Raw genomic sequence first — 25,644 nt, 5'->3', positions numbered from 1 at the left:
AGCATCTTTTCATCTGCTCAAATGCCGTCTGTGGGTCTTCTTTGGTGAGGTGTCCAGGCCTTTGGCCCATTTTTAAAAATCAGGTTGTTTTCTTACTGTTGAGTTTTTAAGCGTTCTTTTCTATATTTTGGATACAGCCCTTTATCAGATGTGTCTTGCATAAACTTTTTCTCCCAGTTGGTGGCTTGTCTTCTCTTCTTTTTGTTTTTAAAAATATATCAGCCGAGAATCATCTGAGCTGCATGACTTAAACTCTATATTTAAATTCTTGCATACAACCAGATTGAGGATTTAATATTAAAAGATGAATACACAAATGAATACTCCAGCCCCCAGGCTGGGGAAGGCCAATAGAGAGGTCATCCCCCAAAAGCTTCCACTCTGGTCCAGGCCTGCCTGGCTTGCTGCAGGGCACAGAGGGGCGGGAGGTCTCAGGGATGGTGCTTTCAGGCCTCCCCTTCTGTTCAGCATTAGCCTGCTGCAAGCTCTGTCCCCCACCTGAGTCCTGTGCTGGCCTTCTGGGGAAGATACTTCTGTGTCCTTGTGCCCAGCATGGCACTGCCACCACCCAACCCTCCCTTTCTCTTCCATGTCCCGGAAAGTCAGCCTAGACACCAGGAGGTGTGCAGAGCCCAGCCTTGCTGGAGGCTCCTGTCTCCCTCTCCCCTTGATGAGGTGGGGAAACGACGAGGCTCTCTGTTACGGGAGGGGGGCGAGTGAGCGGGAGGAGTAAGGTTCTCGTTCTGGATGATTTTGCCTCTTCTGCCAACACAGCATTTCTAGATTCCTGCGTTTGAGGACTCTGGCTCCTGTCCTTGTGGAGCCCTTGAAATGTAACCATATGCTTGCATACGTATACACAGCTTTAGGAAACAGGCCCTTTTACAGTCCTTGAGACTGTAGAGTATATAGTGTGTGCCTGCTGTATACTTTCAGCATTCGCTTTGATGGAATTATGAAGTGGGGTTCACGAGCAAATGGCTAAGGAAGAATTCTTGAGACGTTGTTGGTGCAAAAAGGTGATTTTATTATAGCACAGGGACAGGACCCGTGGGCAGGAAGAGCTGCACTGGGGTTGTGGGGAGTGACTGATGATATACTTTTAAGTTTGTGGAGGGAGGGGGATAGAGATAAAGTGTGTTGTTTTTTTTTTTTATTTTTTTTTTTAACGTTTATTTATTTTTGAGACAGAGAGAGACAAAGCATGAATGGGGGAGGGTCAGAGAGAAGGAGACACAGAATCTGAAACAGGCTCCAGGCTCTGAGCTGTCAGCACAGAGCCTGACACGGGGCTCGAACTCACGGACTACGAGATCATGACCTGAGCCGAAGTCGGCCGCTTAACCGACTGAGCCACCCAGGCTCCCCAAGATAAAGTGTGTTTTAAAGGAATTTGGAAGCAAGGCTTTCAGCGTTTTGAGGGGCTAGATGCTGTTGAGATAAGGTTACTTGTGGTTTGCAATAAAAGGCATGAAGGGGGGGGGTGCCTGGGTGGCTCAGTCGGTTAAGCGGCCGACTTCGGTTCAGGTCATGATCTCACAGTCCGTGAGTTCAAGCCCCGCGTCGGGCTCTGTGCTGACAGCTCAGAGCCTGGAGCCTGTTTCAGATTCTGTCTCCCTCTCTCTGACCCTCCCCTGTTCATGCTCTGTCTCTCCCTGTCTCAAAAATAAATAAAACGTTAAAAAATTAAAAAAAAAAAAAAAAAAGCATGAAGGCAGCCATGAGCTCCTTGAGCAAGGTCACGCTCTGTGTATATCAGATGTGTGTCAGTGGGCTTCAGGTTGTAAGGAGATGTAATTCAAGCTACATTTCTCTTGCTTTTGTTTCCTCATCAGCCTGGCACTATGAGGCTCGGTTCTGATGCGATCCTGGGATGCCCAGGTCTAGGTGCTTGTCTTCAGGGCTTGCTATTGGGAAGAAAGGCTAGGCAGTATAAGCTAGAAGGTGTCCCAGTACCTGAAAGGAAAGAGTGTTTCCTGGAGTGTGGAGCGCAGAATCAGTTACATCAGAATCACTGGGGATGGGGATGGGGTGATTGTTTAAATTGCAGATTCCTCGGTCCTTCCCAGGTTGAAGGGCCCAGAATGACTGGGGCCACGGCACAGGCATTTTCAGTGAGCAGTCCAGATGATTCTCGTGTGTGATGAAGCAGTGCTACCCAAAGTGTGGTCTACAGTCAAGCAGCATCGGCACCACCTGGAAGCTTCCATGTGGAAAATACAGAGTTGGAGGCCTGTCCTAGACCTACCGATTCAGAGACTGTGGGGAAGGGACCCAGCAGTCTGGGTTTTAACAAGTCCGATGGGGGATTGTTTTGCAGACTGAAGTTGGAGAAGCACAATTTAGCCAGAGACAGGCCACAGCTGGATGAAATCAAGTGTCCAGTGGCAGGTGGATGGCCCCAGTGAGGAAGCAGGGGTGGTGTTTGTTTCACACGGGCCCAAAAGTGGCAGGACTGGAGGCTGGACGTTCCCCAGAGACTGGTGTCTGAGAATTGGAGCAATCCTGAAAGAGGCCGGCTGCCTGCCTTGTGGAATAAGCTCTCTCCAGTGAGTCCCCGGGTCAGCGTCCTGACCAGAGCCACCGTAGAATGGGGGATATGCCCCAGTCTGTGAGACTTGCATCAGCAATGTGAAGCATTCCTCCCCAGGCACCTTTCTCCTTTGCTGAAGGACAGAAGTAGGAGAAGGGCCTGGTCAGTGCGGAAGATGCTATACTTGTGGACGCCAAAGAGAAAGCAGATCTGCTAGGTTGTAGCTCACCGTGTTCTCCTCTGCAGTGGAGGACGAGGGCTGGACAGGCCCTGGGAGAGGACGGTGAGGAGCCCCTAGCAGCCCTGCCTGAGCTCACCTCCGAGCGGGGATATGGCAGCCCCGGGGTGCCGGGAACACCTCCACCGAGTACAGCAGGCCCTGGTGGTGGCCTCTTTTTTAAAAAAAAAATGTTTATTTATTTTTGAGAGAGAGAGTGAGACAAAGGATCCGAAGCAGGCTCTGCACTGACAGCAGACAGCCCAATGCGGGGCTCGAACTACAAACCGAGATCATGTCCTGAGCCGAAGCTGGACGCTCAACCGACTGAGCCACAAGCCACCCAGGCACCCCCGGTGGTGGCTCAAAGTTACACAAAGACTGGACGATGAGCAGATTTCTTAATGTTCACAAAGGGGAAAGCATGTGGGCACTATGAGTCAGAGAGTTGGATCCCAGCATCCTCCTGGCTGGGTAGGCACTGGGGCCAGGGATGGTGCACCCCAAGGGTGCCCTAGGTCATCCAGCTGCCGTCGCCCTTCTCCTGGGGATTATTAGGCAGGTAAACCAGAGGACTCTAGGCATGGGCAGTGTGTTAGAATCCTCACTTGACGCAGGCCCTCTTTAAACCATCATGAAGTTGATGGGGACTCATGTGTGGTGTTGTGGTAGAGTTGAGGGCCGGATAGCCGGCTGAGTGGCCGCACCTGCTGTTGTGGGGCTGGCGTGTGGTCGGCAGTGACAGTTCAAGAGTGTGGTCCTTGGCCCTTTTCTCCCAGTTACTTGGAAGAAAGCAGATGTCATGCTTACCAAATCAGCGGCTATAAAACCAAACTGAGCATGAAGATGTTTGATATCGGAATGTCCGCACATCAGCAGGCTGAGCAGCAGGCTGAATAATCGGGAGTTTAATAGGAATCCGCATCAGGTCTCCTTGTCCAGAACTTTCTCTCAGTGTACCCCCCAGAGAGGCAGGGAAGAAGGAGGCAGTGGTCCTGTCCTGCCCTGTACTCTTGGGGGACCACAACTGGGGCCTTTGCTTCTAAAGAGGGCTCCGCGACAGAGAAGGGAGTGAGTTGCAGACCGGAAGTGGTGGGGAAATGAGGCTGCTTGCAGGAGAGGGCGTGGACTGGAGGTGGACTCACAAGGGGAGGGGAAGACCCGGGGATGAAAGCCTGCTCCCCGGACATGGGTTTAGACCCGGCTTACTGACAGGGGACAAATTTAGACTCTTGCTGGGAAGTCTGCAAAGCCCTCCTGGGAATGAGTGCCATCACTCCGGGAGCAGCCTGAGGCTGCCCTGTGGTCCTGCCCTGGGCGGGGACACACTAGTGGATCCTCTGGGTCTGGGTCCCCTGGTACATTTATGTAATAATGCTAACCCCAGGCTCTGAGCCAGGCTGCCTGGGGCTGAATAGACCCTGTGTGAGTTATTTAAATCTTGGAAGGACAGCCATGGCCTCAAGTGAGCTCAGAAATCCGCACCTGAATCAGGCCTTTTTTAAAGCTGTTGTTTTAATAGGCAATACATGCATGTGGCAAAAAAGTGTAAATATAAACCGTAAGCTTCATTTCTATTCCCAGTTTTCCCTTCCAAAGGCAACCGGGGTTACCAAGTTTCTTGTTTATCATTCCAGGGATGGTGTGTATGTGTGTGTGTGTGTGTGTGTGTGTGTGTGTGTGTGTGTGTGTATACATATACACCACTGAGTTTATATGTTTACATTTTTTTTAAAGATGTTAGCTTATAATAGCCAAATTATGGAAAGAGCCTAAATGTCCATCAACTGACGAATGGATAAGATGTGGTTTATATATACAATGGAATACTACTTGGCAATGAGAAAGAATGAAATCTGGCCTTTTGTAGCAACGTGGATGGAACTGGGGAGTATTATGCTAAGTGAAATAAGTCAGGCAGAGAAAGACAGATACCGTATGGTTTCACTCTTCTGTGGATCCTGAGAAACTTCACAGAAGACCAGGGGGGAGGGGAAGGGGAAAAAAAAAAGTTACAGAGAGGGAAGGAGGCAAACCATAGGAGACTGAAATACTGAGAACAAACTGAGGGTTGATGGGGGGTGGGGGAGAGGGGAACGTGGCTGATGGGCATTGAGGAGGGCACCTGTCGGGAGGAGCACTGGGTGTTGTATGGAAACCAGTTTGACAATAAATTATATATATATAAAAAAAAGATGTTAGCTTAGTGTATACACCATTTACACCTTGATTAATAACGGTGACCATTACCTATCCCCACATGTAGGGCTGGCTAATTCTAAAAATAGCTACAGCAGATTTACTGTATGGGTCTGTTCTGATGAACTTAACCAGCCCGTTGCAGATGGTTATTTAGGAGTTTGTTGTTGCAACAGAATGCCCCAGTGAGATCCACGTCTCTGTTATTTCACCCAGGTGTCAGTGTGCCTGGGAAATCGATTTCTAGAAGGTGAGTTTCTGGGTCAGAACTTGGCGTGTTACGTTCTGACATCTCTGTGTTTGTAATTGGCAGCTCTCCTAGCGTATTAGCATGGGTGAGCACCTTCAGTTGCTTTTCTAGAATGGCCTGTTCACATCATTTGAGTTCCTCTAGTGGTTGTTGGGTTTGTTTGGTTTTTTTATTTTTATTTATTTATTTATTTTTTTAACATTTTTATTTATTTTTGAGACAGGGAGAGACAGAGCATGAACAGGGGAGGGGCAGAGAGAGAGGGAGACACAGAATCTGAAACAGGCTCCATGCTCTGAGCTATCAGCACAGAGCCCGACGCGGGGCTCGAACTCACGGACTGTGAGATCATGACCTGAGCCGAAGTCAGCCACTTAACCGACTGAGCCACCCAGGCGCCCCTGTTTGTTTTTTTTAAATCACAAAATAATTTTCTTAAATTTTTCATTTCTCTTGTCTTTTTGTTGTTTTCCTTATTTGTTTCTTATTGTGCAGAACTTATTTTTATGTCTTTGGGGCTTGGGGCCACCTCTCATATTGAAATCTCTAGCTGAAATTAATTTTGATGTGTGGAAACAGGGTAGTATCTAGCTTTTGGTTGTTCGTGGTTTTGTTTTGTTTGTTTGTTTGTTTGTTTGTTTTTCCCTTCCTGGCTATGGATGGGCCTTTTGGCCTCAGTCTTCTGGGAGGAACGAGAAGGGCATGGAAGGGTCTTTGGTGCCCAAAGCTTCTGCTTAATGGTGGTCTCCAGAGAGAAGGGCGTCTGGAACACAACTGCAGCTCACACTGACCTCATGCAGGGTGCTTCCTCTTCCTCCCATCAGAAGGTTCCTGGTTCATCCATCATTCAGATTTCCAGGCTCTCCTCATCAGCAGGGTCTGGGGATTCTGTCAGAAGGATCAGGCCTAGGGCAGGACCTAGGAGGACTTTATGCTGACGGCTCAGCCAGCCACGGGGGGGGGGATGAGTCAGACCGAGGGCAGCACCACTGGGACCCTCAACCACCTACCTCACCACAGTGTGCAAGGGGAAGGGTCTTTGGCCCATTCTGCTCGTGGCCAATTCTAGCTCTCTCCAAGGTCACCAGGCCATCATCTGGCCTCCTGCTGCCCTGCCTACAGTCGCCCCTGGTGACACATCCCACGTCCATCATTCCTGTGGGCCCTGTGGGGACCAGTGAGTGGCACCTTAAGGAAGCCCGTCAGCCTCCTTGACAACGACATGCACAGATCTCCAAAGGAGCTATGAAGGGCAACTAGAATCTTGTGGGTGGACGATGGCATCTAGAGCAGTGGTTCTCGGAGCGGGCTCCCCGCACCAGCAGCGTCACCTGGGAATTAGTTAGAAATGCAGATTCTGGTTCTGCTGACCCAAACTGCGGCGGGGCCCCGCAACGTGTTTTAAAAGCCCCTCGGGGGTTCACACGCTGCAGTTTGAGAACTAGGCTGGGGCCCAATGTACAGGGAGAAGGCGGTCACCAGGGGTCAGCAGGTATGACTGTTGAGGGGGCCTACGGGTTTCCTGCCACTCCCACCTGTCATTGAGTGCCTCTGCAAACCGTGGCAGCTGCCAGTGAGCAAGAGGAAGGAGGCTGCGTGACAGTCTGAGTGATCTGGGTCACAGCAGGTCTTTGTCCCCCCTGGGCAGTTCAAGTGGCGTGGCGCAGGCAGAGGGATCTGTATATAGAGGGACTTAGTGAGAGCAGGTATCCTACCGGCCACCAACAGGCAAGCGTCCTGGGTCCCCGGCCTTTCCCCTTCTCTACTCCTGATCTGCAAGACACTTACCCTTTCTGGGCTCCCAACTGCCTCGCTCGCCCTCACTCCAGATCCTGGGTCAGATGAGCTGTCCTGAGGTGTCTGGTTGCTAGAAATGATGATTCCGTGCCACAGTCCTATGCCTGAGGAACCAGAGGTTGGAGAATGAAAAATGTAGCTTGGGGCAGATGCACTTTGGAGGCCACCGTGGATAGCTTGGGGTCTGTCGGTCGGGCTCAGGGGACAGGGCCTCTGGCTGGATGGTGATGAAGACACTGGAAAACAAAGACAAATAGACCCAGACCCCTGAGAACGAGGCAGTGCGCTCTCGCCCCTGCGGTCAGAGAACAGCTCCCCACGTGCAGCATCCTGTGTCGGCCGAGGTGGGAGCGAAGCGTGGGAGAAAGGGGTTTGCCAGGAAATGCAGCCACTGGTGCGTGGTGAAGCCTGTCGTGGGTGTGGGCGCAGGCATGGGTCTACCGTTGCTTCCCTGTTCTAGCTGGGGGCCCACGCAGCAAGTAGAAGGTGAACTGGGCTGGCCCAGGTCACGCCCGAGGCGGCCCCTCCTCCTGCAGGGGCCTGGCTTGTGGGTGTCCCCGTTGTCGGGAAGGCTGGTGGCGGCTCCCGGCAGAGCCTGAGCATGGTTTCTTCCTCTTCCGCTTCAGATCAAACCATGAGCTACCCAGGTTATCCCCCGCCCGGAGGCGGCTACCCACCGGCTGCACCAGGTAAGAGGGTCGGGGCCGGCGGGGAAGGGAATGAATGCCCTGTCTGCCCGAAGTCCAGGAGTGGAGAGGGAGAGAGGAATGGTGCTTTCCAGTCATTTCCTCACTACCCCAAGGGCTCAGCCAGGTGGGGAGGGGCTGGAGAAAATCCCGGACCCAGGGGCCACGAAAGGCCTGGATTGCAAGCACTTCTGGAAAGCCGGGACAAGGCCGAGACCCAGTTTCTTGCGTTATTAGCTGATAACAAGAAGCAAATGCCTTCTTTTCTCAGAGACTCCATTTTCTCAGTCTTCTCCTTTGCAAGTGGTTTCAAGTATCTCTCCTCACTGGGCTATCCCAGATACTAATGAGGTAGCCAGGTAAAGCCTCTGGCACCGTGTCCTCCAAAGCACTGTTAGGTGACCATTGCCCCTTGTCACTTCTCCTACCCTGGGCTCAAACATGTGGTTGTGCAGCGGCAGGGTCCCTCCTGCCAAGGGAGGAAGAGGAGGCAGTCACTAAGGGTCAGATGGGCCTTCTGCAGCTGCCAGATGCTGTGGCCTGATAGCAACGGGGCTGCACCAGTTGTCAGGCCGTCAGAACCCGGCCCCAGCTCCAACACCTCTCTCTTCACACTTAGAAGTTGGCTCCTCTGGCCCCAGCCCCTCCTAGGTTCCTGAAATGAGACTGGGCCCCATGGTAGGGGAGGAAACGAGGTCTCCTGAGATGAGGGGGAGAGGGGATCATTCCAGGCTGGTCATCCTGAGGTTGCCTGAGCTGCACTGCCCCTCACCCCCACAAGACCACCAGGCACATTCATTTCCCCAGAGCCGAGGTCTTTGAGTCTGAGCACCTATGGCTCCTGCAGGCCTCCTGAGCCCACCGTGCCATCCGACAGGTGGAGAACAGGCCTGGGGCAGGGAGGTGGCTTGGCCACTGTTGTGTGGCATATCGAGTTAAGTGGGGCCATTTCCCGCTGAACGAGACATGGCCTGGGTCTGCCAGCACTGGCCTCATGGGCCTCTCCCCAGTAGGGATCCTGCCCTTGTGTCTTACCCCTGCCACACTGAGCAGCACTGAGAGGAGGTGATTCCCAGCAGGGTCTGTCCTCAGTGTCCCAGAGCCCTGGTCAGGAAGGCATATAACAGGCCAGCGGCCCGCACCGTGATGCTAGCTGCCACGCCCCTTGTCCCGGCGCCTGCTGCAGCATGGGAGCCCTGCATGGGCATTAGGTCTTAGTCCTGCTCACAGCAGTGTGACACAAATGAATTTTTATCCCTACTTGTCAGCTGAGGAAGCTGAACTAGAGGGGCTGAGTCCCTTGCCCCAGGGCACACACCCAGTCCCTCTGGGTTCAGAGCTGGGGCTTTTTACTGCTCTCCCCTAACGTCCCCCCTTGTAGGGATGGGTGTCTGTGTTTTCTGTGACTCAACCCTGTCTCCCTCCACCCTCCCATCCTGCTCTCCCTGCCCTTCACGGACTTATGATTGCAAACAACCCGGTCAGCAGGACACCCACCCCTCCCTGCCATGCTGTTGCTGCATTGTGGATTCTCGGTCCTCTCTGAGCTCACCGCTGTCATGGGCTCAGCACAGCATCCCCAAAGACCTGTTGTTGTTTTTTTTTTATGTCTGTATTCCTGTTCCATGATGGTGAGCCCAGGAGGGCAGGTCTGCCCTTGGCCCTCCTACCTCCTTAATAATATCCCACAGAGGTCCTGGGAGTGTTTGCTGAACCCTACCTTCCTCGGAAGGAGGTGGGGGTCCCTCTCTTCTCTTCTTCTGGCAGTGGGATTGGGTTCAACTCTCTCGCCTGAGTGTTTTCCGTGGGGTCTGTTGTGCTGTCCCCAAGGCCCTGCTTTGGTCTCCCCCCACCCCTGAGAGCTTGATGCTTTGCCTTTCCCTGTTGGGGGTGCCAGCAGGGTGCTAAAGGGCTCAGTGTTGCTTTCAGGTGGCGGTGCCTGGGGAGGTGCTGGCTACCCCCCGCCCAACATGCCCCCCATCGGGCTGGATAACATGGCCAACTACGCAGGGCAGTTCAACCAGGACTACCTCTCGGGAATGGTGAGTCCAGCCCTCCTGCTGGGGCTGCCCCTGGGGGCCACACCTGCATGGCCAGAGGGACAAAGACTGCTGGCTTTGGTGGCTTCAGAGATGTCTGTGTGCGTGTGTACCTATGGGCAGGCACCGGGTACGGAACTGCATCTGAGAATGAAGGGTTTCCGTGAGGCCTGTCTCCAGTTCACCGTCCCTGTGCATCTTGATTTACCATCTGTAAAATGAGGGGAAGGGGAATGTGTTGGGCCGCATGGTCTCTCAAGTCCCTTTCCGCTCTGAACTGGGTGGGGGTGGTGCCTTCATAGAATATGTATTGCGCACCTCTTTTTTTTTCTTTAAAGTGTATTTATTTTGAGAGAGAGTGGGGGAGGGGCAGAGAGAGAATCCCAAGCGGGCTGCACACACTGTCAGTGTGTGGGGCTTCAACCATGAGATCACGACCTGAGCCAAAATCAAGAGCCTGATGCTTAACCGGTTGAGCCTCCCAGGCGCCCCCGGACATGCTCCTTTTATTGTTACTTGGCTTGTAATCTAAAAACAACTGCTGGCACAGTGTAAACAGTGCAGTCAGCACGCAGTCTCACCTGTGCCGGGCTTGTTCTAGACACTGGGGATACGTGAATACAACAAACAGAAACCTCAACCCTGAAGTACGAACCTACTGGGAAGACAGTCGCCATAAGTAAACTGTGTGTTTTTAGAGCAAATATGGGTGCCTTGGGCACAACGGCAGATGAGGGGTCAGGAGTGCAGACGGGGCCGGGGGACAATAGTTGCAAGCTGGGTGGTCGGGTTGGGCCTCGCTAAGAAATCGCTGCTGCTTGGACTCTGAGCTCAGGGCAGGGAAGGACAGATGCACGGGTGTGGCCGTGCTCATCAGGGACGGCCATTGATCTTAGGCTTGCTTTGTGGACTTTCAGGCATCCAACATGTCCGGGACATTTGGAGGAGCCAACGTGCCAAATCTGTACCCTGGGGCCCCCGGGGGTGGTTACCCTCCCATCCCCCCTGGGGGTTTCGGGCAGCCCCCGTCTGCCCAGCAGCCTGTTCCTCCATATGGAATGTATCCGCCCCCTGGAGGAAACGCGCCCTCCGGGATGCCTTCATATCCGCCCTACCCAGGGGCCCCTGTGCCAGGCCAGCCCATGCCGCCCCCTGGACAGCAGCCCCCAGGGCCCTACCCTGGACAGCCGCCAATGACCTACCCCGGGCAGCCGCCGATGCCGCCTCCTGGGCAGCAGCAGCAGCCAGTGCCAAGCTACCCAGGATACCTGGGGTCTGGGACCGTCACCCCTGCCGTGCCTCCAGCCCAGGTGAGTGCCCGCCCTGCACTGCCCTTTGCCCAGGCCTGGGCCCCAAAGGCCCGCAACATGTGGCATAGTGTCTTCCACCGGCAAGGCCAGGGAGGGTGCAGGGGCCAGATAAGGGCTCGGTCCTCCACCCGTAGTATCTTGTTTTAACAGGGTGTTGCGTTCTCTCAAACCCCCCACCCCTGGTTTGTGCTCTGAAAAGACCTGAGGGAGCCGGCCTGTTTCTCCCAGTTCGGTTAGATGTTCCATGTGCGAGTTGGATCTGAATGTCCTGGGGTTCTCATCACTCCTTTGTCATTTACTGCCCGGGCTCTGTGTTTTGTATGAGCTGCCAGGCCGCTGGCCTCAAGGCTTTGTGCCCAACAGCGCTTAGCCTTTAGTCCCCTGAGGTGCCTCTCAGGCTGGGTTTAGAGGATTCTTAAAACCTCCCTTGGCGAGGGAAGGGTGTTGGCCGTTCCTTCGGGACTGCTCTGGGCTCATTTTGGAGAGCATTTCATGTTTGCAGGGCCTAGAATTCATTGTCATGGTTACGTGGCCAAACCAACCAAGCATAGTGCTGGACTACTATTTTTAGACTGAGGGTCTCTGTCTTCCCTGCCCCCACAATCCCCTACTCCCGCCCTACTCTCTGTCCTCCCTGTGCCTTCCCCCTCATCCCTTCTCGGAGCTTCTCTCCTTAATTCTGTTAAAACCGGCATTGTACTGGCCACAGGAGGTAGTCCACCAAGAGACCATTTAGGCAGGAAAATTTGTTTGCCGGGAGTACAGCTGTTAGCATGAGGAAGTCCGGCAGGCGGGTCACAGAGCCTGGAAATCAGCGCTAGCCCAGGAGGTGGCGGGGCTGGGTGTACCATCACGAAGGCTGGGCACCTGCATTTCTGGGGGGAAAACCTTTTTCTCATTTGCACAGAGGTGCTGTGCTGCATGGACCACCCAGACCCTGTCAGGAAGACCCGAATATATGCTCACGTGCGCTGTGGCAGTGAGTTATCAAGAAGAGGCCAGTGGCCCCTGCTCCCGGGGCCTCCCCCTTCATCGGGAACCCAGGCCCAGTCCTGCAGAACCTGGGCAGAGGGCAGATTTTCAGCATCAGGACTCAGCTAGAGCGGGGCTCCTAGCCACAGGAGCCAGGCAGAAAGCTCAGTACCAGAACACGAGGACACGAAATGATCGCCGTAGGCCCACTCAATTATTGGTCGCAGGCTCCTTCGGGTACCCCAACTTGTGGTGGTCAGGGCACTTCCAGAGTCTGGGCTGGGGAAGTCTTGTGTTTCGGAGATACGCCATCTTACCTAAGTCCGTTTGTCCGAGCAGTTTGGAAACCGAGGCACCATCACAGATGCTCCCGGCTTTGACCCCTTGCGAGATGCTGAGGTTCTGCGGAAGGCTATGAAAGGCTTCGGTGAGAAACCCCCGGTGGGCGACATCCTCACAGCCCCCTGGCTCGCCGGGCCCCCTGCGGGGTTGCCTGGAAGAGGGAACCCGGTCCCAGTGGTGGCGGGAGAGGAGGAGGACACGGGGGTGCTGTTGGGACGTCCAGGAGAATTGGAGGGCCCAGGCCAGGGTGGCCCCACGACCACAGCCCTGCCCACACCTACCTCTTCTTCCCCCAGGGACTGACGAGCAGGCCATCATCGACTGCCTGGGGAGTCGCTCCAACAAGCAGCGGCAGCAGATCCTCCTGTCCTTCAAGACTGCTTACGGGAAGGTGAGGGGGACTGCGGGGCAGAGGGAGGCCTGCTCCCCGCCGGACTGAGGCATGTCCTCCAGCACAGCCCTACTCACCCTTGCTTTTCCTTGGTGCCAAGCGAGTCTAGATCTCCTGGATGGGTAGTAAGGCCCATTAGGGCGCTTCCTGCTGCCCGCCCAGTGGTGGCCTCTCGGCTCATGGCATTTTCTAGAGCGGAAGGATACTCTGAGGGGGAAATCTCAAAGGCCGGGGGTGAGGTTTGATGAGAGGCGCCTGGAGATCCGGGTTCTCGCCCTGGCTCTGCCATGACTCACAGAGACTGCAGACAAGTCATTGCCCTTCCGCTCCCACCTGGCCTGTTTTCCCTCCTGGAGACCCAGGCTGCTAGTCCCTGCCCTCATCACGACCGCCCCAGGAGGTGTAGCTGACAGACGAGCTTTGAAGGAAAAGGCTTTCAGCTCTGAACAAATGCAGTGGGACGTGCTTTGAACTTCTGGGCTTTGGAATCTTAGGTAAACACTGGCTGAATTGAACAGGCTGGTGTCCTAGCCCTGTGCTTCTGCAGCTTGACTGTGCCTGGGTCCCCTGGGAAGCTGGCTCACGTGGAGGCCCCGGCTCCACAGATCTGGGCTGGCTGAGATTTGGCTTCTCTGACGCAGATGCCGCTGGTCCCCAGACCTGTGGATTCTCAAGATCGGTCTGTTTGTTTGTTTGAATATTCGACCAGGATTTGATCAAAGATCTGAAATCTGAACTGTCAGGAAACTTTGAGAGGACAATCTTGGCTCTAATGAAGACCCCGGTCCTCTTTGACGTTTATGAGATCAAGGATGCCATCAAGGTATGTACGTGTGTGTGTTCACGTGTGTGTCCGCTGGCACGCATGGACGTGCAAAGGCCAGGCCTTTCCCTGGCCTGCATGGTGTGGCTTAACCCGTTCATTAGCCGCTGTTGTGAGTGTGGCTCCTGGACCCTCTCAGGTTGGAGCCCAAGTTCTCGTGACTTCTCCGGGAGGCAGCGCAGGTATCATTCATCATCGGGGAGCATCCGGGTCTCTCCATCTGAAAAGCATGGTGGCAGCTGGGTTGTAGAGGAAGCTGGTGACACCATGATAGGAAGAGGGATATGAGGCCCTGGGTGGTGCCACCTTTACTCATTTAGGACTCTGTTATTAGCAGAGGGCAGGGACCCAGGCAGGATTTCTCTGGTCTTTGCTGCTTCCTGAGTGTCCCCTTCTTTCTTCATCTGCTGGGGCAGAGGACCCCTGTTGACCCCACTCCATTTACCTATGAGATTCAGCCACAGAAGAGACAAGCTGTCCCTCGGTCCAAATTTCACATAGAGTCAGATTCTGACTGACCTAGTTAGGGTTAATATCTGCCCCCAGTCCAATGGATGGGGAGGAGGCGGCTCCCACAGAAGGAGGAAACCCTTGTGAATTGAACAGGGGCTCCAGAAGGAATCCATAATTTTTCAGAGGGCCTGATAGGCAGAAAGACTTCCTGCCCCCAAGAGGAGAGGCAGAGAATTCAGGACGGAGCCCAGAGGGAGAGCGGACCCTGCCGAAATCCTCAGACATGCCCGCTTCTAGAGACGTGTCAGGAGGCAGTTGGGGATGGCAGCCCAGACCTCAGCCCAGCCCCTGCCCCCCAGCCAGCCACGTGAGGTGGAGGCAATTGTTGAGTATAGGAAACAACACAGATTTGGGGTCGTCTGTCCTTGCCAAGCTATGTGTCTTTGAGCATCTGTAAAACGGGAATGTGGATGTTCTTTCTTGTGGCGTGTGGTGAGGGCCGGGCATGGTAGCTAACCGAAGCTCTTTGTAAGCTCCAAGTAATCTAACAGCAGTGGTAATCATGAAAATAGCTAACCCTGTGGTGTACTTCCTGTGACTGGCACGTTCTAAGTGCTTTACACGCGTAGCTCATTTAATCCCCATGACTTCCCAGGAGTTAGGTGTTAGCGTTGTTCCCATTTGATGCGCGAGGAACCTGAGGCCCAGAGAGGTTAAGGAAGGTGCCCATGGTCACACAGCTAATAAGCAGCAGACCAAGATTCAAGCCAGCCTAGGAGCCAGGATGCTGACCGTGTCCTCGGCTCTCTCCCTGTCCCTGGCGTGGTTGGTCATCTCTCTCGCCCTCGTTGCTGCCTCTTCTAGATGTCTTTAGATTCTCCACAGTCCTATCTGGGACTCACATTTGTCCACACATCTGCTCTTGCTTTATAGCCGTTTTTCAGTTGTTTTCTCGTCTCGTTCATTGGCCGAACTTGGAATAAAAACAGATCTGGGTCCGCATCTCAACCCCCCCCATTCACCGTGTGGCCTTGGAGAAGTCACTACACCTCTCCGATGCTCAGTTTCCTGGTGGTGCAGTGGGGTGGCCCTTCATGTGATCTGTGCTCCATCACCATGTCGCTGTCACTGTGTGGTACTTTTCTGGGCCTGGGGCCTCAGCAGCCAAGCAGGGGCGTGTGGCTGTGTTGGCGGCCGCTGCTTCTGGGATTTGTGCCGTGGGGCATAGGGCACCGGCTCCTTCCCTGGATGCTGGTGAGGGAGCGGTGACAAGCCTGTGGTTTGTGTTGTCTGCCACCTCAGGGGGCTGGCACCGACGAAGCCTGTCTGATCGAGATCTTTGCTTCCCGCAACAACGAGCACATCCGGGAATTAAGCAGAGCCTACAAGACAGGTTAGGCTGGCACCCGCCCTGCGCACACTCCTGTGCTCTCTGGGCCCCGGCCACACCCTTTCCCATGGCCTCTTAAACTTTCCTGGCCTTCTTATCACCTCATCTTCTGCCTCCCCCAACACATGGGGCTTTGATCCAAGACCCGCCCCTGCCTGCTGTTCACGGGGCAGGTGACTGAGGTAAGGGAGGGATGGGGGGGAGAACTTCTTGGGTGTGGTCTGGGCCAGGCCAGGTGGGCCTGGAGGTCACAACCCCTGTGTCCCTGAAGGGCTGTGTAGACACCTCTCTCCTCGCACCCGCGCCCTGCTCCTGCCAGTGCCGGCTGGCGACTGTGGCTGCAAGGGGGGGCCTTCTCTGTGTCTCCCTTTCAGAATTCAAAAAGACCCTGGAGGAGGCCATCCGAAGCGACACGTCAGGGCACTTCCAGCGGCTCCTCATCTCTCTGTCTCAGGTACCTTTCCCGCGACAGAGCTCGGGGCTCAGAGCGGAGCGGGGTGGACCTGTGAGCAGCAAGGAGAGGGCTCGGGGATGGAGCAGGCACACAACCGCGGGGTGGAGACTTGACCACACGTCCTGCTTCCTTTCAGGGAAACCGGGATGAAAGCACCAGTGTGGACATGTCGCTCGTCCAGAGAGACGCCCAGGTGGGTGTGCTGGCCAGGGCCCCTCCTGGGCTTCCTGCGTCGGGGTGTGCCCCCCCACTTTATTTCTTTTTGTTTTTGAGTTTATTTATTTTGAGAGAGAGAACACACAGGAGGGGCAGGCGGGGAGGGGGGTGGGGGAGATAGGGAATCCCAAGCAGGTCTGCACTCAGCACAGAGCCCGAAGCGGGGCTTGTACTCATGAACCGTGAGATCATGACTGAGCAGAAACCAAGAGCCAGGTGCTTAACCGACTGAGCCACACAGGCGCCCTCCCCTTCCCCCCACTTTTTTTGCTGCTGGAGGGAGGAGCTCTGGGATGGGCAGATGGGCTCTGCTGCTTATCAGCCGTGTGACCTTGAGCGACTCTGGGCTTGGGCTCCAGCCGCTTCTCTATCTTTATCCCTCCCCCTCTACCCGCCCTCCCCCCCCCCTTTCTGATCCCTTCTCAGAGCCAACCGGAGAGATAGTAAGTATTGCAAGAGTTGGTAGGTTAGTTATGGGTGCAGGATGTCATGTGACCTAGTCCTCTTCCTGTGTTTGGTTGCATATATCATTATGTTTGCAAACGGGCAGACTTTACACTTGCCTCATAATGCTTTTGAAGGTCTGAGCCTAGGAGCAAGCTGTCACATTCGTTGTGCAGCCTGAGAATTCTGCCCTTTTCCCCAGCCTGGTATGATTGCGGACAAAAGGCGAAGGTCTCTCGCTGCGCCTCTTTGTCCAGGCGTTGAGTGCCTCTCTAGGGGAGTTTGGGTTTCCCCCTAATGAGCTCAGACCACAGCAGTGCTGGCTGGAGAGACAGAGCTGGCTTCACCTCTCCCCTTTCATTACTCCTGCCACCCCCAGCCCGGCACCCACCAGAAGCTGCCAGTGGTCACCTCACCTCTGCTGTCTGCCAGATTGAAGGCGACCTCTGTGGAGGGCCCGCTTTTTAGGGCTAGACGGCAGCTGCTTGTCTGCTCTGGCCCATTTCCTTCCAGATAGGGAAACTGAACCTCAAAAAGGTTGAGCCTTGTGCCCAGAGAAACCTGGAGGCAGAGACCGGATAAGGGCCCAAACTCCTGGCTTGTTCCCTGTGCCCAGACAGTATCCCAAATGCCCTCCTGCAGGGCCTACCCTAACATTTCCTTGGCTTGCGACATCCGTTCCCATTTCTGGACATAGGGCTGGGCACCCCCAAGCTCCCAGGCTCTGGCTCTTATCCCAGTGGGAATTTTCCTATTCCTGTTTTCTTGTTTCCTAGATAGTCCATTCCCTAGCTGAGGCAGAAGTTGCCTCAGTTTCTTGGTTTTGTGCCTGCTTTTCTGTCTTCTTAGTTGTAGACCTGCTCCTGCCTCACCTTGACCCATGGGATCTCCAGGCCCCTGGTGGCTGCCCTCCTCTCCTGGCTCTCGGTGCCTTTAGGTCCAAGAGCCACTACCTGGGGCCTAGAGGGCACCTTCGGGCCATCTGGTACTGGGGTTGCAAGTTGGCAAATATTTTTGGCTTAAACTTTCAAGGATTTAACAGGCAAGTGCAAATTCTGCCCATTTGCAAACATCATGGTACCCACAGTGAGACGCAGGGAAAGCACCTATCACATGAAATCCCACATCCACGGTTGGAGTCTATCAGTTGTCATAATATTTATTGTTTCGTGTGTTCCCCCTTATAGATAGGGAAACTGCTTATAAAGATTGGGAAATTTTACATAGAAATCTGGATTTCTGGCGGCTGTGAGCCTAGCTTCTCTATTAAAGTGCACAGCAGGTGCTGAGAAGCGATCGCCCCTCCCCGTGGTTGGCCTCAGTCCCCGCCACCCCCTGGCCTGACAACTGGCCTGTTTCTCTCATTTCAATTACCCAGCTGACCCCTTTGGGCTTTCAAGTTTGTGACCCTGGATCTAATCTGACCTTCACATTTTAAAGATGAGGAAGTGAGGCTCTGAGCGGGCCGGTGGCCTGCCTAGAGTCCCGCGGCAAGTTGGTAGCCCGGCCCTCATTCTGTTTTGCCCCTGTGCTGCTACTCCCTTGCTTGGGTTAAAGCTGTTGCTTGCCTGTCCTGGCCTCAGTCGGCCTCGGTTCTCCTGGTCCAGGGTGTCCCATCCCTGTGCCCCGCCCCTCCCACCACCCTGCCTCAGAATCCTCTGTGTTGCCACCGAGAGGATGTGTGAATGGTGTCTAGAGCCACAGGGTGAAGGGAGCACGGCCAGGGTGTGCTCCCATTTCTTTCCCCTCTGGGCCTGCAGGGCCGTCCTAGGTGGCCTGGGCCTGGTCTCTGGGGTGAGGCCTGTGTTGCATGGCCATTTTCCCATCTGTCTAGGAGCTGTATGCAGCTGGGGAGAACCGCCTGGGGACAGATGAATCCAAGTTCAACGCAATTCTGTGCTCCCGGAGCCGGGCCCACCTGGTGGCAGGTAAGGCAGTCCCAGGCCTCCCTGGGGCCAGATAGATAAGAGCAGACAAGATATGATGGGGAGACACTGGGCAATCCTACTCTGCATGGAGCTTTACTCCACCTTAAAGGAGCCCCCTGGTGGTGATTTAAAAGATCTTATTGGTGGGTTTCCCAAGTTTCTGCGTGCATCTGGTTCTGGAGGAAAGCAAAGGAAGAGGTGAGAGGAATGGCAGCCTCCTGTGGGCTGGTGTCTTTCTACACCAGAGCATGGAAATTAGAATTCAGACAGCCCTCAAGAGCACCTGTTCCAAGTTATCCAGCGCCTGCATAAAAACATAAGCAGAACAATCGTACATTGTACAAAAGTAGCATTTATTTACTCCTTCACTCAGCACTTAAAAGCCAAGCTCCTGCCACGTGCCAGGTCAAGGAGGAGGTGTGGGGAAGCGGTAGGGAACAGCATCATGGAATCTCTGCTGTCCTGAGGCTCGCATTCTGGCAGTAAACAAAAACGAAATAAAGTCTGTGCCAGATGGCAGATCCTTTAGAAATGAACAATAAAGTTGGAAACGGGGATAGAAAATGGTACAGGGGTCAGGGATGGTGCTTGGGGTGGTCCTTGCTGAGGTAATGACATTTGAGTTAAAAGCATGACAGAGTAAGGGCACCTGGGTGGCTCAGTCAGTTGAGCGAATGACTCTTGGTTTCGGCTCAGGTCATGATCTCACGGTTCAGTTGATGGGTTCAAGCCCCACATCAGGCTCTGCACTGACATTGTGAAGCCTACTTGAAATTCTTTCTGTCTCTCTGCCTCTTCCCCACTTGTGCCATGCAAAGGCCCTGAGCAGAGGGGCTCCTGGCAAAGGGGGTCATTGAGGCTGGGGCGGGTGGCATGAGTGAGAGCCAGAGGAGACGAGATCAGAGTGGTGGACAGCCCTGGGGACAACTGCACGGACTTGGGTTTTCATCCTGAGTAAAGCCAGAGGGCCTGGAGGGCTCAGAGTGGAGGAGGGAGGTGATTTAACTTAGATTTTGCGTGTCCACTGGCTGTTGTGTCGTCAAGGGTGGAGGGTTCAGTGGCAGAGCAGGAAAGCAGCCGGGAGGCTGGCGGCCCAGACTGGGTGGCAGGGGCGGGGCGGGGAGGGGCAGATTCTGGCCCTGTTTGCTGACGCTTGGATGTGGGGTGTAAGAGAAGCAAAGCATGGAGGGTGGGTGGAGGAGGAGCGGAGTGCCTGCCTCTCCCCCGAGATCGGGAAGCTGTGGGCGGAACAGGCTTTAGGAGGGAAAGAAGTCGGGAGCCTCTGTCCAGAGATTCCAGGTGGACCACTGGGTTTAGGATTCTGGAGGTCAGGAGATGCCTACACTCCAGATGGAAGCTTGGGAGCTCTGAGTGGGTCATCGGTGCTTGAGGCTTTGGGACCGCAAGAGGTTCCCTCTGGAGGGGATCTGGAGAGAAACCAGCGGAGGACAGGGCCATGGCCATCACAGCTGGCTGTGAAGGAACACCCAGGGGAAGGGGAGTCCTGGAGGCCAGCTGTGTCGGAAAGGCTAGTATGTGAGGCGGTGAGGACTGGGAATGACAGCCACACTCAGCGGCACGGTGGGAGCCCGAGTGAAAACGCAGGCACCCGTTCCGTACGTGCCCTAGGCTGTACTGCATTCAGCAGGTGTTGGTGTTCTCCCCTTGGTACAGATGGGGGAGAAGCCACGGGGTGGTGCGGGGCCGGTGGGAAGTTAGGCCACCCAGCCGGTCACGTGGCAGAGCTCAGGTCTGAACTTGGCCCCTGGCTCCAGAGCACTTCTTAATCCCTCCACTACGCTGTCATGGAGCATGAGGGAACAGATTTCCATCTTGGTCTTTATTTATTTCAATGCGTATAGAATACATAAGTAGTACATCAAGCGCGTGGTTTCAAAAGTATTATTACTTAGGGGAAAAAGAGGAGCTGATCTGAAGAAAATAGGAAGTAACGAAGACCAATACAGGTACAGCAGAATTCACGACACAGAGGTGCAAATGTCCAAAGGTTAGGGAGCAGTGACAGAAAGGGAGACCCGGTCAGGAGAAGGGAGGATTAATATCCGGGGGCAGAGCCAGAGTTAGGACTTAAGTCACTACTGTGCCATCTGCCTCTCTAGGAACCTAGGGTCCTGTTCCCGTGGGTTCTTGGCCTGTCCTAGCGCAGGCTGTGTGGGCCTGATAGGAGTTAGCACATATAGTCTGCCTGGAGACGGGAAAGGATTTGGGAAAAGAGCAAACATTCTGGTGGTGTGTGTGGAGGGGTCCTGGGTGGGGTAGTAAGGTGTGATTGGGAAAGCAGTCTGGTGAGGGGATCACATGAGCAGGCGGGAGTTGGGGGCACACGTCTCGTGGGGTAAAGACCCTGCCCAACTCGAGAGCTGGGTGGGCACGGTCAGTGGGGCCACGTGGGGTGCTGCAGGCAGAGGGGAGAAGGCGGGCTCTGGCGAGGCGGGGTGGCCTCCTTACCGTGTGTCCTGTGTCAGTTTGATCCAGATGCCACAACAAACTACCACAGACCGAGTGACTTAAACAACAGGTAGTTACTTTCCCACCGTTCTGGAGGCTGGAAGTCCAAGATCAAGGTGTCAGCCTCGGAGGCCTCTCCTTGGCTTGCAGACGGCCAGCTTCTTGGAGTGTTCTAAAACGATCTTTCCTCTGTGTGGATGTCCCTGGTGTTTCCTTGTGTGTCCAAATCTCTTCTTATAAGGACACCAGTCAGATCGGATTAGGGCCCACACTAAGGACCTCAATTTTTTTTTTTTTTAATTCTGTTTTTAATGTTTATTTATTTTTGAGAGAGAGAGAGTACACTCTTGACAGAGTGCAAGCTGGGGAGGGGCAGAAAGAGAGGGAGACACAGAATCCGAAGCAGGCTCCAGGCTCCGAGCTTCAGCACAGAGCCCGACGTAGGGTTCGAACTCATGAACCAGGAGATCATGACCTGAGCCGAAGTCGGACGCTTAACCGACTGAGCCACCCAGGCGCCCCGGTAAGGGCCTCATTTAACTCAATCACCTCTCTAAAGTCTGCATTGCAAATACAGTTACGTTCTGAGGCGCACCGGCGGTTAGGACTCCACCATGTGGATTTCGGGGGACAGAATTCAGTCCATAACTTGTTCCCTCTCTTTCCGCTAGTTTTCAACGAGTATCAGCGGATGACGGGTCGAGACATTGAGAAGAGCATCTGCCGGGAGATGTCCGGGGACCTGGAGCAGGGCATGCTGGCCGTGGGTCGGTGTCTTGGGGTCACTGGCGCTGTCGGTTTCAGGGTGCTCGCCGCTCTCTGCTTGAGGGGTAGCTAGCGAACCACGTGATCCAAGATGCTGAATCCTGGGCCTCCTTGGTGGGAAACGAGACCGTTCCCCGCTCACTGCTGCACCACCCCTCCCGCTGCCCCTGAGGTGTCTTGTTTGTGTCTCGGGCGCAGCTCCGGGGAAGGGAGCCGCGGTGCGCGGGCACTCGCGGGAGGGCAGCCAGCTCCTCTCCCGGAGGAAGATGACTCACATCCTGCCAAGTTCCCTCTAAAAATACATCCCTGCAGGCAGTTGTCAGATGTCGGTGATGGAAACACGTGGAAAGATTTTTACTTGCAACAGCAAAACAGGCCCTTGCTGAGGAAAGCTGGCTTAGCTCCCGGAACAGTGCGGGGCCGTGCCCTTCAGGGCAGGGCCGGGTGGGCTCGCTTCTGCCCACCGTCAGGGCTTGGGCCCCGGCTGCGTAGCCCTCGTGACCTCCCTGTACCCTGTGGGGACGTAGCAGTCTGCCCATCTTTGGCTCCTCGTTTCCTGGAGTGTCCTCTCTGATGTAAGGATCGTGGCCTGAGGTCCCTAAGGAGACCGTCATTCCACTCAGCCGTCCTTTCTCCGTGAGGGTCCCAGTCCCAAGGCTGCCCCTCACACTGGAGCAGGAACGCGGTTCCCCGTCACCAGCCATGCTTCTTCCCTACATGGCTCCTTTCACCACATGGGTTGCCAGGAAGGAGGCTGAGGTTGGTTTCTAGGCCCTGCGAGATTCTATCCCAAAGAGCCGGAGCCAAGATCACAGATAATTGAGCCTGGAGGAGAAATGGGGAGAGGAAGGTGGATGCAGTGACCGGCATCACGTGCGGCCTCCTGGAAGGACACTCGCTCTCTCTGAGGCCCCTCGGACTGAGAGTTTTCTGCAGATTGAGTTATGCTTTTTCTCTCTTCTAGTGAAATGTCTCAAGAATACCCCAGCCTTCTTTGCTGAAAGGCTCAACAAGGCCATGAGGGTAAGTGCCTCCCACATGCAGGGGTCTGGGTGGGGAGTTTCAGCCCCTCCCATGACTGGGGCCCGAGGAGAGCCACCCCTCAGCTAAGAGGACAGAGGGCCCACAGCGGGAGCGTGGGACAGTAAGGATGCCCACTGCTCACGCCGTTGGTGGACTCTTTCCAGGGAGCGGGGACAAAGGACCGGACCCTGATTCGCATCATGGTGTCTCGCAGTGAGATCGACCTCCTGGACATCAGAATGGAGTATAAGCGGCTGTACGGCAAGTCGCTGTACCACGACATTGCGGTAAGGGCCCTCTGGGGGATGGATGCTTGTGGACCTCCCTGGTCACCCGCATTGTTCCTATACCTCCCTGCTCAGAACTCTGGCCTCTGCCCTGCACGGGCATCTTGCCTGTGGGCTGCGTACTTGGCCCTCTTCAGCTTCTGCTTCTTTGTCCAGTTGCCTCCAGGCTGTTGTAAGCTCCCGGGGGCAGGCTGGGCCTTGACCTTGCGTGGCGCCCCGTCCCTATCTCCCCAGCCTCCAGCACACCTGCTGCTCAGTAAGTGGAAAGAGGGGGAGCGCAAACACCGGTGTGTGAGAAAACGCAGGGCCTCCCCACCTGGGTACTTGGTCACCCTGTGACCCTGACCTGTCAGTGAGGACTCCCATCCCGAGGCTCCCTGGAGCTCAGCCCACTGACAAGTACTTCCTTCACCCAGCCTCATGGCAGCGGCAGCATAAGAAGGCACTTGAGAACAGGGCCCTGGGGTCATAGCCATTCCACTCAGCCGTCCTTTATCCATGAAGGTCCCGGTCCTGAGGGTGCCCTGGGGCAGGAACGCGGTTCCTCGTCAGACTGGAGTCCAGCCCAGCTCTTCCACTTGCTAACTGTGTGACCTCAAGCAGGTTCCTCACCCTCCTTGAACCCTGGTTCCATCATCCCCAAGATGGGGATAATTATAGTTCCCCCCAGGAGTTCGGGGAGCCTTGATTGAGACAGCCCCTATAAAGCACGTCATGACATGTGACATGTCTAAGAAATGCTAGCTACTCTTATCACCGTGTTCCAGGGCTGGTCTGACAAAATGCATTCCTGTTGGTGGCAGGGGGTGGGGCGGGGGGGGGGGGGGGGCGGGGTCTGACCATTAAATTCTGAACTCACATGAGCCTTGAAAGCAAAGTCACCACAACCAGGTTCTGATTTCAGACTCCCTCAAATGTGATGTTGGGCCTGTCGTGGAGAACAGCTAATCTCCATTTCCTGGCTATAAAAATGATGATGTTGACAGCAGAGGATTAGTAATTATTCACAGAGTGGGTCTTGTGTGCCCGTGGGCTACTGGAAGACGCCATAGGCCTCACCCCTGAGGAAAGAAACGGTAGAAGGAAATGATGAGAAGTTAGCTAAGTGAGGGGCACCTGGCTGGCTCAGTCAGTAGAGCATGCGACTCTTGATCTTAGGGTCGTGAGTTCAAGCCCCATCTGGGGCATAGAACTTACTTAAAAAATAAATTAGTTTAAAATAAATAAAATTATTTAAAATAAATCAATAAAACTCTTTTAAAAAAAAAAAAAGGAAGTTAGCTGTGTTCTGCATATTTTCTTAATTTCTTTCTTTAATATTTATTTTTGAGAGAGAGAGTGCACGCATGCGAGTGAGGGAGGGTAGATAGAGCGGGGGACAGAAGATCCAGAGTGGGTTCTGAGCTGACAGCAGAGAACCTGATGTGGGGCTCGAGCTCACGAACCGTGAGATCATAACCTGAGCTTATAACCGGGAGATCATAACCTGAGTTGTTGGACGCTTAACCAACTAAGCCACCCAGGCGCCCCTGAGTGGGGATGCCCGAATAATAGCAGCGGACCCTCCTGCCACAGGAGATTACTCTTCCAGAGCACACTTAGTGCCGCATCAGGGGCAGTCTCAATTTAGCACGATGACACTGCACTGGGGAGAGACCACCACGAGTTAGCTCAGAGTTAGGGGCTTGGGGGGAGCTTTTTATAATTTTTGTGTATTTATTTTTCAAATTACGACTTTGATCACCGGGGTGAGTGCAGCTCTGTTTTCTTCAGCGGGGGTTTGGGGAAGCCGAACTGCACCACACTGGGTTTGGGTCTCCAGTGACGCAGAGTACGAGTGAGCCTCTCCCGCCGCGGGACCCACGTGATGGGGAATTTCTCCCGTGGGGCCTGCCTCTCTGTAAAAGCGCTCAGGGCAGAAGAAAATCAGAAGATAGGAGGCCGAAACTGGGCCACAGCGCCCTCAGCTGATGTTTTCCTTGTTTCTGGGATCAGGGAGACACTTCAGGGGATTACCAGAAGATTCTGCTGAAGATCTGTGGCGGCAACGACTGAGCTGTGACTGGTGGCTCCCTTCTGTCCGCCTGCGGGCAACAGCGATGCCAGGAAAAGGTCAAGAGAATGTCCATCTGTTTCTAACAAATCCACAGAGTAGCCCCCCAGGTGCCCCAGTGCCGCCCATCCGTCCGTAGAGCCTTGGCCCATCCTCCGCCACCTCTCCTGCTCCGTATATCATGCTCGAGCTGAAGGACCTGGGTCCCTCCCTCCCTCGGGGTGCCTTCCCCTCCCCAGCCCTCACGGCCGCTTGCTGCTGAAGTACATGTTTTATTTCTCGACTCATGCAGTCATCCCCTTTTGCTTGTGGCTGAGACTCTTGGCTTCATATTAGTCCTGTAATTTTTCATTTTTATTTGGAGGCATCTTTTTTTATAATAGTCCCTGCCAGACAGATGCATACAGGTCTGTGCTGCGTGCACGTTTCGGGTCAGAGAGGCTGGCTGGGGAGCACCGTGTCCTCGGTAAGGAGTAAAAGGGAAGACCTTTGACAGTAATCTTTGCATCTGGTGAGAATGTGTCATCAGCTTTGTCATTGCCAAACCCACTCCTTAGAGTTTTCTTAGAAAAGGGGAAAAAAAAAAAAAAAGAAGAAGAAAAA

At 54.5% G+C, this 25,644-nt stretch overlaps 1 protein-coding gene and 1 long non-coding RNA gene across 3 annotated transcripts in view; one reads left to right on the top strand and one right to left on the bottom strand.

Annotated features, from left to right (window-relative positions):
• ANXA11 (annexin A11) overlaps window positions 1–25,644 on the top strand; it is a 44,816-nt gene extending 19,172 nt beyond the window's left edge. Inside the window, exons 2-16 of one of the 2 annotated variants that reach the window (XM_060642355.3) lie at window positions 5,166–5,199; window positions 7,623–7,685; window positions 9,612–9,724; window positions 10,639–11,031; window positions 12,343–12,430; window positions 12,642–12,736; window positions 13,446–13,559; window positions 15,315–15,405; window positions 15,777–15,856; window positions 15,993–16,049; window positions 18,351–18,444; window positions 21,585–21,680; window positions 22,643–22,701; window positions 22,866–22,988; window positions 24,984–25,644. In XM_060642355.3, the coding sequence (XP_060498338.1) occupies window positions 7,631–7,685; window positions 9,612–9,724; window positions 10,639–11,031; window positions 12,343–12,430; window positions 12,642–12,736; window positions 13,446–13,559; window positions 15,315–15,405; window positions 15,777–15,856; window positions 15,993–16,049; window positions 18,351–18,444; window positions 21,585–21,680; window positions 22,643–22,701; window positions 22,866–22,988; window positions 24,984–25,043 (1,518 nt within the window). In that variant the 5' untranslated portion in view covers window positions 5,166–5,199; window positions 7,623–7,630 and the 3' untranslated portion in view covers window positions 25,044–25,644. The remainder of the gene's footprint in view (window positions 1–5,165; window positions 5,200–7,622; window positions 7,686–9,611; window positions 9,725–10,638; window positions 11,032–12,342; window positions 12,431–12,641; window positions 12,737–13,445; window positions 13,560–15,314; window positions 15,406–15,776; window positions 15,857–15,992; window positions 16,050–18,350; window positions 18,445–21,584; window positions 21,681–22,642; window positions 22,702–22,865; window positions 22,989–24,983) is intronic. The other variant, XM_060642354.3, reaches the window with a different exon arrangement.
• LOC132685250 (uncharacterized) lies at window positions 18,779–21,589 on the bottom strand. The gene is made up of 2 exons (XR_009613016.3): window positions 20,914–21,589; window positions 18,779–18,920 (listed from the first exon to the last, which is right to left on the bottom strand). It is a non-coding gene; the product is annotated as an uncharacterized LOC132685250 (long non-coding RNA).

The sequence above is a fragment of the Panthera onca genome, chromosome D2, assembly GCF_046562875.1.
Source record: "Panthera onca isolate mPanOnc1 chromosome D2, mPanOnc1 haplotype 2, whole genome shotgun sequence".
Classification (NCBI taxonomy): domain Eukaryota; kingdom Metazoa; phylum Chordata; class Mammalia; order Carnivora; family Felidae; genus Panthera; species Panthera onca.
The sequence above is the reverse complement of the archived record's forward strand: the minus strand, read 5'-3'. Positions and strand labels throughout refer to the sequence as shown.